This window comes from Puma concolor, chromosome A2 (assembly GCF_028749965.1).
Source record: "Puma concolor isolate L17-30 chromosome A2, mPumCon1.1.hap2, whole genome shotgun sequence".
Lineage (NCBI taxonomy): Eukaryota > Metazoa > Chordata > Mammalia > Carnivora > Felidae > Puma > Puma concolor.
In genome coordinates this window covers 74,587,185-74,602,676 of record NC_141668.1, presented here as the reverse complement: position 1 = coordinate 74,602,676, position 15,492 = coordinate 74,587,185, and the positions used below count along the sequence as shown (strand labels likewise).

At 35.1% G+C, this 15,492-nt stretch overlaps 1 protein-coding gene across 5 annotated transcripts in view; it reads right to left on the bottom strand.

The window, feature by feature from the left end:
* The window catches only part of KRIT1 (KRIT1 ankyrin repeat containing), a 42,313-nt gene that overhangs the window by 17,225 nt on the left and 9,596 nt on the right, over positions 1–15,492 (bottom strand). For all 5 annotated transcript variants that reach the window (XM_086696426.1, XM_086696428.1, XM_086696429.1 and 2 more), the window contains 7 exons: positions 14,000–14,092; positions 12,766–12,895; positions 10,823–11,066; positions 10,513–10,628; positions 10,137–10,280; positions 3,440–3,596; positions 2,433–2,540 (listed from right to left, as the gene is read on the bottom strand). In XM_086696426.1, coding sequence (XP_086552552.1) covers positions 2,433–2,540; positions 3,440–3,596; positions 10,137–10,280; positions 10,513–10,628; positions 10,823–11,066; positions 12,766–12,895; positions 14,000–14,092 — 992 coding nt within the window. The remainder of the gene's footprint in view (positions 1–2,432; positions 2,541–3,439; positions 3,597–10,136; positions 10,281–10,512; positions 10,629–10,822; positions 11,067–12,765; positions 12,896–13,999; positions 14,093–15,492) is intronic.

Genomic DNA, 15,492 nt, shown 5'->3' with positions numbered 1-15,492 from the left:
TCAAGTGAGTATCTGTTGGCATTATTTAAAAAAGTTTTATTTCTGGGGCGCCTGGGTGGCGCAGTCGGTTAAGCGTCCGACTTCAGCCAGGTCACGATCTCGCGGTCCGGGAGTTCGAGCCCCGCGTCAGGCTCTGGGCTGATGGCTCAGAGCCTGGAGCCTGTTTCAGATTCTGTGTCTCCCTCTCTCTCTGCCCCTCCCCCGTTCATGCTCTGTCTCTCTCTGTCCCAAAAATAAATAAACGTTGAAAAAAAAAAAAAGTTTTATTTCCATTATGTATATTTTCCATTTTTTTTTCCTCTGGATGATTCATGATCACGTAAGCTTGAGAGACTAAGGTGAATGATTCCTAAAAAATATTCAACTTTGGATTCTTCTAGGAAATGTTTTAAAGCTCTTCATGTACAAAGTAGGTATCCTAAGGGGGATATACAGACTTGGTTACTAAATCTGGTGTTAGTCAACTATCTTGTGAGTCTAGTGGGCTAAAGATTATATGGTAGAAATGTGTACTAGCAGTAATTTGTCCTAAGAGGAATCTGTGATGGAAGACCGTACACATGAAAGTTATGGAACAACGGACCTTGAGCCATTTTCTTTCCTCCTCTTCAGAAAAATCTCAGAAAGTAATAATATTTTCAATACATTAAAAAAAAAAAAATTCCTGTCACCTATTTTGCCCTTCTCTCACCCACCTCCCCTCTAGCAACCACCACTCTGTTCTCTATATTTAAGAGTCTATTTTTTTGTTTTTGTTTTGTTGATTCCACATATATGTGAAGTCATACAGCATTTGTCTTTCTGTCTGACTTATTGCACTTAGCGTAATACCCTCTAGGTCCATCCATGTTGGTGCAAATGGTGAGATTTCATTCTTTTTTATGGTTAATATTCTATTGTATATATGTACTACATCTTGTTTATCCATTCATCTATTGATGTACACTTAGTTTGCTTCCATATCTTGGCTACTATAAATAATGTTGTGATAAACATAGGAGTACCCGTATCTTTTTATATTTGATTTTAGCCAAAAGGTCGAGAAGCGATTTCATATATCTTTTTAATTTAGTGTTTTCATTTTCTTTGTGTAAATACTCAGTAGTGGAACTACCAGATCATATGGTATCTCTAATTTTAATTTCTTAAGGAACCTCCATACCGTTTTCCACAGTGACTGCACCAATTTACATTCTAAGACTGCACAAGGGTTCCACCATTTTCTCCAAATCCTCACCAACACTTCTTATTTCTTATCTTTTTGAAACTAGCCATTCTGATTGGTGTGAAGTAATAGCTAATTGTGGTTTCTCAATATATCCTCAATACATTTTTATTGTCACTGGAAGTAACTTAATATGTTCTCAACACATTTTACTATATTGGAAGCCCCCAAATAACTTCCAGGCCAGTTCATTTTAGATAAAAGTACCTAATTCCTCTTATCGTGTTCATTTAGAATATAAAAATTATGCCAGGAATAATAATGTGTTCTATATAATTAGAAAATAAATTGAGGGCACCTGGGTGGCTCAGTCGGTTAAGAGTCTGACTTCGGCTCAGGTCATGATCTTGTGGTTCATGAGTTCGAGCCCCACATCAGGCTCTGTGCTGACAGCTCAGAGCCTGGAGCCTGCTTCAGATTCTGTGTCTGCCTCTCTCTCTACCCCTCGCCTGCACACACACACTCTCTCTCTCTCAAAAATATATAAACATTAAAAAATTTTCAAAAAAATTGTAATGAAGTATAATAGAAGGGTGCCTGTACTGTTACCTACTTCCTTGACTTTGTCTTGTGCTCATGGAACAGTATTTTGACAAAATCTGTTGTGTGGTGAGTTTGTGTGTTTATATTCTTAAAGGCAGAGATCATATGTTTACTCTTTATCATTTGTCCCTTTCAGCATTTTAAGGTGTTAAATTCACAGAAATACTCCACAAATACTTATTGCCTAACTGATGGAAAGGTCTGGAAAGGCTCAGAGATTATATTTGTTGAGATCAAACTTTTACACTTTATCTGTTGATATAAATCCTTTTATCTGGTTTGCAAGTTTTCACAGTTTTTAAATTAATCATAATTTTATCATAACTGTAACTATTAGGCAAACTGAGTTTTTCTAATTCTTAATTCTTCTCTATCTTAATGTTATTGCTAATTATTTCAGACATTATCAAGTATTGAGATTATACTGGAAATTAGGTTAATTTTAAGTGCTTGAAAGATTTATCATGCAATTTTATTTTGTTATTCAAGAATAAATGTCTTAATGTTAGGGATGATAACAAATTTAGTACTTAAGAGATCTAACTATGAGGTTTTCTAAAAGCAATAAAGAAACCATCCATCCATTCCACTCTTGCCACAGATCCTCAAATTACTTATTAATTTAAACAGTTGGTGTGGCTCTATTTCTGAAAGTAATTCTTACTGGTTTGTTAATGGCTTCCTTCAACAGTTTTGCAGCTTCTTCCCAGTTATTTTGTTTGTTTTCTTCACAAATATTTAAGGGGGATCTTCCTTGTTGGTCCGTTATGTGCTAGAAACATTGGAAAAAATAAAAATATAAAGAAAAAAGTATTACAGATAAATGGTATTGTAAGTGAAAATGTCAGTTTCACAAAAACCAGACTTTTGTCAAGTATTAAATATTAACCACACTTAGCACATACAATACTTAAAATAAACATGAATTGATAAAGATGACTCAAAGCACTAATCAATGTGATTATTGTTTTTTTTAAAGTTCTGATTATAAGATCCAACAAAGGTTTTGTTTAAAGCGATTATTTTCCCCTTTAAAATACTTATTAACACAAATTCTGAAAAATGGGTGGAAATTCTTTTTCTTTCTTATTTTTTTGAGGAAATACTACGTAACACAAAAAGAGGTTAAATTTTATGTATATGCAGGAGATTGATGGTGGTGATGATTGCACCACAATATGAATGTAATTAAAAAAAAGAGGTTAGAGTGGAAGAGAGCCAAAGCATAAGAGACTCTTAAAAACTGAGAACAAACTGAGGGTTGATGGGGGGTGGGAGGGAGGGGAGGGTGGGTGATGGGTATTGAGAAGGGCACCTTTTGGGATGAGCACTGGGTATTGTATGGAAACCAATTTGACAATAAACTTCATATACTGAAAAAAGAAAAAAAGAAAAAAATAATAAAATAAATAAATTTAAAAAAAATGAATGTAATTAATGCCACTGAACTATACATCTAAAAATGGCTATAATGGTAAATTTTATGTGGGGCATATTTTATCACAATAAAAACATGTATAAAATCAAAGCTTATACATAGATATGTATACTACATACTAAGTAAAATTTATTTTTTTCAGTTGGTTTCTCAAGTATACAATTGAACATTTTAGTGTCATTACTGGTTATTCATTGCTTAGACATTTAAAAAAACCCTGGAAAATAACTTACTCTGTCAATTTCTGGATGGTTTAGGAGAATCTGTACTATTTCAGCATGTCCTCCTCCAGCAGCAAAATGAAGAGGAGAACTAAGCTGTCCATTTAAAAGGTTTGGATTGCACTTTCCTTTCTCTAACAATATGCGAGTGGCCTCAACTTTTCCATACCTGTAAAAAAAAAAAAAAATGAAACTTACCCCCCAAAATAATCTGAAACATTTAAAAAAATTATTATCTTTAATATTTATTTATTTATTTTGAGAGAGAGAGAGAATGTGCGTGTGAGCAGGAGAAGGGCAGAGACAGGAGAGAGAGAATCCCAAGCAGGCTCCACACTGTCAGCACAGAGCTCAACACAGGGCTTGATCTGATCAACTGCAAGATCATGACCTAGAGCTGAAAACAAGGGTTGGATGCTTAAACTACTAAGCCATCCAGATGCCCCCAAGATGTTTTAAAAAGTTAAATCTCAGACACTATCTCAAAGAAATTTAAGATCTTTTTTTAGTAAGATACCGACATAAATGTTTTTCAGTGTCTAAGCAGTTCAATTCAACTGTTTCTGTTTCTGATCAACTAGGAGGGACTATAACCTCAAATACAAGATGAGAAAGAACTACCACATGCAAGGTACAAAAATTATAAATTAAGGAAATAAAATTTTTAGTCAAAAATAGGTTCAGAATCAGAATGTAACTCATAAATAAACTTCATAATGCTTTTCACTTAGGTCTGATTGTGATTTGTAAAATAAGCCCAAAGATATAATTTGATATGTAGCTGTTGTATTAGGCAATGTGGGAGACATAAAGATGGAGAAGATACATGGTCTCTGCTTGGATAAAGGCTTACAGTGTAATCACAGAGGTAAAACAAAAACATTGGATAAGTTACATTATGCTGTAAAACTTAAGAAACAGCTTAGAATAACAACAAAATAAGCATTGTTTATTTCTCAAGTCAAAATGATATATAACTAACACTTTAAAAAAATGTCAGAAAAGGCAGGACTTCAGTCTAAGACTTCCTGAAATGTTTTGATAGAAGAATTAGAACTGGACTTTAAATAGGAAGGAACTGAAGAGATGCTGAAGAGAGGTAAAAATATTTTAGGTAGGGGGAAAAAGAGTAAGTAAACAAAGACCCAGAGGAGTACAAAGCATGGTGGGTGTCTGGGTTGCTTAGTTGGTTAAGCACCCAGCTATTGATCTCAGCTCAGGTCTTGATCTCATGACCGTGAGTTCAAGCCCTGCAATGGGCTCTGCACTGGGTGTGAAGCCTACTTTAAAAACAAAAACAAAAACAAAAGAGTACAAAGGCTTGTGTCAGACGCAGTTGAGTCCACAATTTGGTCAGAGCCAAAGACTTCTATAAGGCTACAACCTGAAGCAATATTGGAAAAGTATATTCATTGTTTGTAAATAAATGGGTGGGAGGGGGAAAGGGAAAGGAAATTTGGTACATTTGAGGGAAAATTACACATCTTTAAAAGTGTTTTGATTTGCCGTCCACTTTCCTTTCTTCTCCTTTCACATATCCTTCTTATACCCTAAACCTGCCACTTGTATGCTACTCTTTTTTATTCATTTCACTTTTTGCTTATGTTCTTTGCTATTCTTGAGATGTCCTTTCCCTCCTCCTCATTTTGTTTAGGTTAAATTCTGTTATTTCTCAGAAACAGTTTAAAATCTTCCCCTTCTATAATCTCACTACCTGCAGCATTTCATTTTTCATTCTTTTGTGGGACTTATTTTATGTACTTTCCCCCTTATTATTCTGGAACAATGGGTAGAAAACCTTTTTCCTTCTTAAATATATTTTTTGAGGAAATACAATATAACACACAAAGAGGTAGCCTAGAAATTCCTGGAGGGTAGGTACACTGGCTCTGCATTCTATAAACTGCCTTACGAATAAAAAATGAGTGAACTGTTCAGTAGGCATTTGAAAATGCATGCTTAGTACTCAGGAGGAAGGCAAAGGCTTGGCATATCTATCTGAGAATAGGCAAATTCATCTAACTGAAAAGAATTACCATTAAGGCTGGGAGAATGGATGAAATCCTTCTGAGAGAGAATTGAGAAAAATTATCTTAGACCAATGAAATGCATCTTGAAAAACAATCTTTCAGGACAGGAAAAGACACGTCTAAGACAGCAATTCAAGAAGTAATACAAATAATTAATATAAACATACATTCTGTATGATGCTTTAAAGTTTTCAAGGTACTTTCATATATAATTACCTAATATAATCTTCAAAACAACTTATGAGGCAGGCAGAAGTATTTTTATTGCTCAGTTAAGAAAAATGAAACTTGAACCAGGTAAGTAGCTTTCTGAAGGTCCCATGGTTACTAGCCAGTGTTAGAATCCAGTTTTCTGAATCTTAGTATAGCAGTTTCCATACGATAACACACGCTTAGGTCACAGAATGGAAGCCAGTATTTCAAGAATACTAATAATGTAACAATAATAATTTGCATTTGTATTGACCTTCATTATAGCTCCATTATGCCCCTTCAACTCCAATTTGTTCTTAGAATGAAGGGGTGGTCAACAGTATTTAATGCTGGAGAGCAGGGAAAGAGATTAAAATCTCAGAAAAGTTTAAGAAGGTTCATGAAGAGTAAAAAAAGAGACAACAGTGAGTGTGACTCACTCACCTTTGAGATCTAGCAGTGAAAGGAAGGATAGAAACGGGATAGTGGCCAGAAAAGGCAGCAGGGCCAAATTAATGTTCTTTTCAAGAGAGAGAGACCACACATATTTGAAGGCAATAAAAAAGAAAATGCAGAAAAGGAGAGAGTGAATTGAATGGCAAACAAGGACTTTTACTTGCATACTGCATGACACAGGAGAGAGATGAGAACAAAAACTATACAGAAGGACATTTCTGATAGCTTCAATTTTCTTTGAAAATAGGGGGGTAAAACTACCTGATAAGAGGAGAGAAAGGAAGTAGTGGGAGTTTAAGTGCTTATGACTACAAAGGTTTAGAACAGCTCATAAGGGAGGACTAAATGGCTGACAGGATAAATGAGACCAAAAGGATAGACAGCTAAGCTACTGTGAAGATGGGGTAATTTGAAGGGAATAAAATACTCATAGTTCAAAAATACTCTCTAGCAATAACATGAAACCTAAAAATAGGATCAGAGAAAAAAGACATTGATTTGAGAAAGGTCATAGATTATGTGATGTCGGTGAAACACTTACTGAGTGGTTGATAAGTTACCCATATGGGAAGAAAGGCAACTTAAACAGTTTTGGAAAATAGTACAGAATAGTTTTCAGGTAGATGGTCACCAATATGAGAATTTTAAAAGCTTGGAGTAATCTTAGGGGTGGTCCTTAAAGAGTGATCTGGGAACCCCTGAGAATCCCTGAAATCTTTTCAAGGTATCCTCTAGGTCAAACATACGTTAATAATAATACTAAAATGCTACTGATCCTTTAAACTTTCACTTTCTCTTAAGTGTACAGTGGGATTTTCAGGAAGCCATGTGACATATAATACTGCAACAAATGTAGAACAATTCTACTCTTCTCATTAATTTTTTTTAATTTTGAAAAATATGGCATATTTCATAAACATTTTTAAATGAATTAATAAATACTTAAAATATTTTTCAGGTTTAACTTCTAATATGATAAACAACACTAGATATAATTTACACAAACAAAAGCTCTTTGGGATTCTGTAACTTTTTTTTTTAATAATTTTTAAAATGTTTCTGTTTATTTATCTTGAAACAGAGACAGTGCAAGTGTGGAGGGGCAGAGAGAGGAAGAGAAAATCCCAACCAGGCTCTGCACTGCCAGCACAGAGCCCAAGTGGGGGTCCAACCCACAAACCACGAGATCATGACCTGAGCTAAAACCAATGAGCCAGCCAGGCATCCCGGGATCCTGTAACTTCTGAGAGTGAAAAGGGAGTCCTGCCACCAAAATGTTTGAGAACCATCAATCTAATAAAAACCCTCACTTTAAGATGAGAAAACAGACCAAGAGGGGTAAAACATCTTGTCTAAGCTTATAAAGTTAGGCCTCAAATCCAACTTTTAATGAGATAACCTAGTATTCCCCTCCTCGATCCTTATACTAATTAGGGAATAAAAGTACATTTCCAAGATAAAGTAATTTAAGTTCTTACTAAATGGTCAAATCTACCTTCATTCAAATTCACATTAATTAAATGATTCATCTGATGAAAGTATTGCAAGGTGGCCCATACTACTCCTGATATATTAAATATGGTTATTATTTCTAACTGACAGAAAATGTTATCTAAGGATAAAACTCTTTTCCTTGGTATACTGTAGTAGTAAGATTTTCCAATTAAAAATACTATGGGTTAGGGGCGCCTGACTGGCTCAGTTGGTTAAGACTCTTGATTTTGGCTCAGGTCATGATCCCAGAGTCATGGGATTGAGCCCCATGTCAGGCTCCACACTGAGCATGGAGCCTACTTGAGATTCCCTCCCTCCCTCCCTCCCTCCTTCCCTCCCTCCCTGTCTCTCTCTCTCAACCTCTGCCCCTTTCCCCAGCTGGCACGCACACACTCTCTCTCTAAAAAAAATAAATAAACAAAATAAATAAACTACAGATTTATAAATTTCAGATTTAGAAATCAAAATCTTTACATTTTTACAATATTTTAATAACAGCCAACATCTATTGAATACTTATTATGTACAAGGTACCCTCAAAGCATTTATTTGCATTTTCTCCTTTAATCTTAAGAAATATATTAAGTTCATCTTGTAGATAAAGACACAGGTCCTTAGAGACATTAAGTAACTTCCCAAAGGTCATACTTTTAGGAAATAAGAATTATTACGACTAAAACCTAAGTACATTCCAAAGAACATTAAATACTATACCATACTTCTGTTTTTATGTAATAGATACTTAAAAATGTTACCATTCTTTTATTAGAAAATAACCCATGCCACAAAAAAGGACAATATTAACCAAATATAAATTTGGGATTTCTCAACTAAAATTCTCTGCCTCCATCCTTCCCAATTCCACAGTGTACTTTCTTGTGATTTGAAGTATATTCTCTACCTCTTTTCGTTTAGTTCCATATAAGGCACGTGATTTCTTTTTGTACTGCTGCTGCTACCAATATTTATTAATAATCTGAAGAAACAAACAGAAGTTCAGTTAAAAAATATTTAGGGTAGGGATGCCTGGGTGGCTCAGTCGGTTGAGCGTCTGACTTCTGATTTCTACTCAGGTCATGATCCTAGGGTATTGGGATTGAGCCCTACTTTGGGCTCTGTGCTGAGTGTGGAACCTGCTTAAGGTTTTCTGTCTCTCTCCCTTTGCCCCTCTCCCCAGCTCAAGCTCTCTAATAAAAAAATTAAAATATATACGTGTGTGTGTATATATATATATATACATATACGTATATATGTATACAAATATACGTACATGTGTATATATATATTTAAGGTAACTCCAAATATGAATAGAAAATTCCCTGTAATGGGAAAACAATTAAGAACACACAGAATAAAGAAGCCTAGTTTTGAGGAAATAGAAAAAAAATTAAGAGCATATTTCTTGAATAAACTAGCATAGTTTTAGGGAAACAGCATATTTTTTAAGAGAGAAAAGATGTATATTAAAAGCAACTATATTTAGCTACTGGATCACAAATTTTGGAATCAGTGAAATCAAAATAAATTTGAGCAATGATCGAATTAATGCCTTTACATATAGATAAATAAACAGATGCGGAGAGGTGAAATATCTTGTTAAATGTGGCTCAGATAAGACGTAGTGGACATTTGGGGCGCCTGGGTGGTTCAGCTGGTTAAGTGTCTGACTCCTGATTTTGGCTCAGGTCATGATCTCACAGTTCATGAGTTCCAGCTCCACATTGGGCTCTATACCAACGGCTCGGAGCCTACTTGGGATTCTCTCTCTCTCTCCCTCTACCCCTCTCAAAATAAAGAAATAAACCTTCAAAAAGAAAAAGTGGACATTTAACAGGCAGTGAATAATGTAGGCACTTCTTAAACTAGCCAAGGAAGTTCACTTTCAACAGTAACTCAAAAGCAGCTTACCCATAAGAAATAATGGTAAATCACTTCATTACATCCTTTTTAGAGAATAAACTATAGCTAACACTTAAATACTGTAATGAACACAAGTTCACAGTGAGTAGAAAGAGTTAATAACCCCAATCTTGTGAGTTAATTCCGCTTAAAAAAAAATAAAGAATGGAAGGCTTTGATTCCAATGAAGGCTTTTGGGAGTTTCTTGATGCCACAGTTTTCCAAAGTACTAAATGGATACTTATCTAATATGATCAACATCAAAACATAAGTAGTTACCTCATGTAAGTTTTATAGCAAGAGAAGAGTAAAACAAACATTTATCTAATACAAAACAATAGAAATTACAAGGGTGAATAAAGGACCTACTGCTATATAATGACACTTGCTAGTGATTAGCTATTACACAGGATGACCTGGTAATGCATAAGAACACCAATGATACTTTTCTCATGGGGCAGACCTTGTAATTCTGAACAGTGGTATGTATATATAGTAATCAGATATCTAAATAGAAAGCTCATAAGGCAAACGTGGTGAGAAAAAGGAGCCGGAATGAGAATAGTTCTGAAAAGAAGCACTAACGTTTATAACTAAAGATTCATTCCTTCTAAGAAAAAAAAAAGTAATCCATTTACCAGCATGCATAATGAATGGGCGCCCAGTGGTCACTATCTAATTGGTTGACTGAAAATCTTTCATTGAGAAGACGGTTTAGTAATTCTGAATCTCCTTCGCAGGCACTTCGATGGAGAGGAAAGTCATCTACCCACTGTCGTTCCCTAATTATTAAAAACAAATAATTTTTTTTTTTAAAAAAGCACTTTTGAAATTCAAACTGTTTCAAAACAAACATGATATATATATGAAAGCTTTGGTCACTTAGCAGCTGCAAACTAAATCATCTATGCAATGATTACATTGCATACTAATTGCATATATCATTTTAAACAATATTTTAACATTAGAATATAAGTTTTAAAAAAGCAATGTGGAGTAAAACCAAAATAGTACTTGTCTTCTGTGACACTGCTCATGCTTCTCTGCCATTTTTCTTGTTTGGGAATTTGGATTTTTGAGTAGTCTGGAGCTCCTAGACCAAAGTATGGATTTATTACCACTTTATCTACCTAAAACGGGAAAATAGAAAAAACAAAAACCCCTTAAGAGCTTCAGATACTTGGCTTTAATAGACATATATACAAGTAACTGTATATGTCATCTTATGGTTACAATTAGTAACAGGTATATTTACCTTAGGAAAAAATTACATTTGACATAAAATGTCTTTTGAAATCAGAGCCAAAATTCATTCAACTCTTACCCGGTTCGTATATTGAAGATCTGATCCAAACAAAGGGTTGTAAATACAGGTATCTGCTTTCTCTAGGGCTAACATTTTACTCTTTATTTCTAGCGCACTGTAGCCCATATGTAATGAGTTTTCCATTTGACCTGATTCAGTAGCATATGCAGGGTTTATGACATTAGTTTTTATCCGCTCAAGAGGAGAAGGCCGGAATAAAGCTGGAATAAAGTGAGATTGTGCATGGCGTTCATCTAACCACCTGGCAAAATAAAAAAGAAGCGGTAGTAGAAGTATTTGTTCAAAAGTGAAGATGAAGAAAGTAGCCCATCCAACTTTGATGTGTGATACATTCTTTTTTTTTTTTTTAATTTATTTATTTTTGAGAGATAAAAACAGAGCATGAGCAGGGGAGGGACAGAGAGAAAGAGACACAGTGTATGAAACAGGCTCCAGGCTCTGAACTGTCAGCACAGAGCCCAAAGTGGGGCTTGAACCCACAAACTGTGAGATCATGACCTGAGCCAAAGTTCAGTAACTGACTGAACCACCCAGGTGCCCCTTTAAAAAAAATTTTTTTTTGTATTTATTTTTGAGACAGAGAGAAAGCACAAGTTAGGGAGGGGCAGAGTGAGGAGACAGTATCTGAAACGGGCTCCACACTGACAGCAGAGAGCCCAATGTGGGGCTTGAAACCACAAACTGTGAGATCGTGGCCTGAGTCGAACTCAGATGCTTAGCTGAGCCACCCAGGTGCCCCCTATTGTGTGATACATTCTAATATCACATTCAGATTTTTATATTTTTAGCTAGTGTTAAATACTTCATTTAGTATTAATCAAAGTTTTTGTTAATAGACACAGCAAACTATTTTTAAAGATGTTTATACCAGGGTACCTGGGTGATTCAGTTGGTTGAGCATCTGACTCTTGATTTCAGTTCAGGTCATGATCTCACAGTTCGTAGGTTCAGTCCCCGCATGGGGCTCTGCGCTGATAGCATGGAGCCTACTTGGGATTCTCCCTCTCTCTCTGCCCTTCCGCCACTCGTGCTCTGTCTCTCTCAAAATAAATTTTAAAAAATGCATATACCATTATAATAAAACGCCTTTCAAAAAACATGAAGTACTTTTAAGATCTGAACCATTGAGATGTAGGTGACATTTGCTCTGTTGTTACAGAAAGACAAAGGCATGATAGGTTTAAACAACTTGTCTAACTTACTCTTGTCTACTCTCACTGAAAGTAACTCAATACTAAATCTGTCAGAACAATTTGAGGAGCCATTTGGCCCAGCATTAGGGAAAACAGAAAGAGAACTTCAGTCAATTGCTTATTTAACTGTTTAAAAAAACAACTTTTTTTTAATGTTTATTTTTGAGAGAGACACAGAGCACGAGCAAGGGAGAGACAGAGAGAGGGAGACACGGAATCCAAAGCTGGCTCCAGGTTCCCAGCTGTCAGCACAGAGCCTGACACAGGGCTCGAACCCATGAACTGTGAAATTATGATTTGAGCTGAAGTCAGATACTTAACCAACTGAGCCACCCAGGCACTTCTAATTATTTTTAAAGACATAATTAGTTCTATTGAACTACTGCAGTGGAGGAAAGATGGAAATAAGAGACCTCGTATAAAAGTAGGAGGGAAAACAAAGGCAGTGGTTAACTCAACTTGAAAATTAAAACAAAAAAACAAACAAAAAAATCCCCCAAATCTAGTTTTATATCAAGGAATCTTAATCCTTCATCCAGGGCAGTCTTTGTCATTTTTGAAAAAAAATTAGCCCATTGTAAACAAACCAGGAAAATCCTGTCTTTGGAGCTTTTCATTTTTATATTTTACTTCAAAAACTTACCATTGTGTTACATACATATTATTTGCTTCTGTTCTAACAGAGCTAATTTCTACTATGAAGCTGCATTTGGCTTACTAAAAAATATTTTTAGTGGTATTTCTTACTTATCCAAGGCTATTAACATCCTTGCTGTAAGTGTAGCAAAATGACTGCTGGATTCACTACAGACTCGCATAATATCTTGTAAGCAGTAAAAAATTGGGCATCCTGGAGTATATGTATATTTAGTATTATCTGAAAAAGAAAAATGAATAATGTCATCACATATAAGGTTTACAATAACATATTTTTCATTAAAAAAAACAGTTAAGTGTAACATGAATTGTTTTAGATTTGGATTTAGACGACCTTGATTAAACTGATGACCAGTTCTGTGACCTTATCCACTTGGAATTAGAAGACCTATATTCTTAGAGGATTGCAGAAGTTGTTTCCTTGTTTTCTTCCTTAACAATGTAGCAAAACTCTGATTAATAACATTTCCAACACCATTTAAAATACTGCACTTCTTAGTCTAAGTATGACTGGGAAAAAATATATATAATTGGAATGCCAGAGCTGGCTAATAAAATATGTGTAAGTACTATGTTAGCAGCAGGCTGATGGCATATCCCCACTGGGTCATTAATTTATCGTCAGTATTATTACTGCCTTATAGGAGAGTAGTACTCTAAAGTTTCCAAAGTGATCTTCACACCTAATACCTTAATTAATTCTTCCAGCACAATGAACTTGGGTAGGAGCAGATACCCATCTTACAAACAGAGCTGAGGCTTAAAGAGGTGATTTGCCCAGGAGCACAAAATTAGTAGGCTACATGTTCTGCACTGAAATTTAGTAATTTTTCAATTATTCCAGGATGTCAAGGGCTCAAATTTTTACATTTGATCTAAAGTCTTTAAATAATACCGATACTGTTTGTTGGGCAGAGTATTTTAGAACTGTTATTAACACCTTCTTATGCCAGATAGGTCCTGATGATAGTCTGTTAATTTTCCAAAATAATGAAATATCTATTTCTAGTCATATCCTTTGAAAAATCCCTTATAACCTGAAAACTTTTTATTTCAATTATGGCTTCCTTCCTCACTTCTGTATTCTATTTTTAAAACTAGAAACAAAAACATTACTGTTTAGTCCAGAAGGCTGAATATTACGTTGAAATCAAAATATCTTTTTTTAAGTAACAAATTTCCCCACCTTCTACTGATTTAAAAATATGTATTTTACAACAATATTAGAATAGTAACTATGAATATAAATTCCTAAATTCCTCAGGAGATTTTAACTTAGTGTCTAAAATATATAAAGATCCATAAGGTAAATCTTAGACTTTACCTTTGACAACTGATGGAACAATAAATAATGCCGCTTCTCTGCCAATCTTCTCTCCATCCAGAGGAAATTTCTTCATTAGGACCACTCGTTTTCCTAACCATTTGATTAAAAAAAAAAAAAAAAAAGGTCTTTTAAATTTTATAAATTACCTTGAGAATTAGAAAAAAATACTTTAATTCCAATGTAGTTAACATCTAGTGTTGTAGTAGTTTCAGGTATATAATATAGGAATTCAACAATATCATATATTACTTAATGCTCATCAGGATAAGTGCTCTTAATCCCCTTCACCTATTTCACCCATACCCCCTAGCTACCTCCCCTCTGATAACAACTAATTTGTTCTCTATATGTTAAGATTTGTTTTTTTTAGTTTATCCCATTTTTTATTTTTTGAGAACTAGAAAATTTTTTAAAAGGCAACATTAAGAGGAGTTAAAATATAAAAACAGCCAATTTTATTATATGCCCTAATGAAAACTCTTAATCCTGATATAATGCAAATTATTCTGTGCACAATCAACCAGTAGATTCATGGTCCTGGTCTTGACTAAAAGAGAAGCTTCCTATGTATAGCAAATAAAACTGTCCTGCTGAAGACTGACAGAGCAGCTGAATAGCAAGGCACCCTGCAGTCAAGAGCCATATACAGTACTTCCTCATTCAGCTGAGATACAGATGGGAAGAATTTTACTATGATCTCAGGTGGATAAGGAGGGTGGTATATGTAAGTTGCAAAGTCTTAAAGTTAACACTCAACCTCCACCCTCAATGTCAGTGTTTATTAAAATCTGATTGGGCTACAAACTACTACTGTATTCTGAATTGTAACCTCCATTCTTAGTGTTTTTCCAGATTTGGCCACAAGGGGGCTATAAATAATAACCTACAAATCGTTCCCTCTAAAACCTCTCATCTGGACACCTTTGCCATGATTTTTGTCAACTCTTCCAGTTTCCCCACTCCAAGATACAGAAACTTGTTCCTGACCCAAGTAGGAAGACTGACTGGAGGGGCGCCTGGGTGGCGCAGTCGGTTAAGCGTCCGACTTCAGCCAGGTCACGATCTCGCGGTCCGTGAGTTCGAGCCCCGCGTCGGGCTCTGGGCTGATGGCTCAGAGCCTGTTTCCGATTCTGTGTCTCCCTCTCTCTCTGCCCCTCCCCCGTTCATGCTCTAGCTCTCTCTGTCCCAAAAATAAATAAACGTTGAAAAAAAAAAATTAAAAAAAAAAAAAAAGACTGACTGGATACCTTCTATGGACAGGTAGATAATCTAAGAGTTCAAGCAGCTTCATTTATTCACAAAAGACTGGAGTCAATATATGTGATTATTATAGCCCCCAATTATTTTACAAATTGGACATGTGTACAAAATATAAGTGTTACATAGAGGATAACATCTAATAAATTTCAGAGGCAATTTCTTTTGTCTAGCTTGAGGTCCTGTCCCACTTTATCTTTCCTGTTTTGCTGCATCCCTAAACCCAGTTCTGA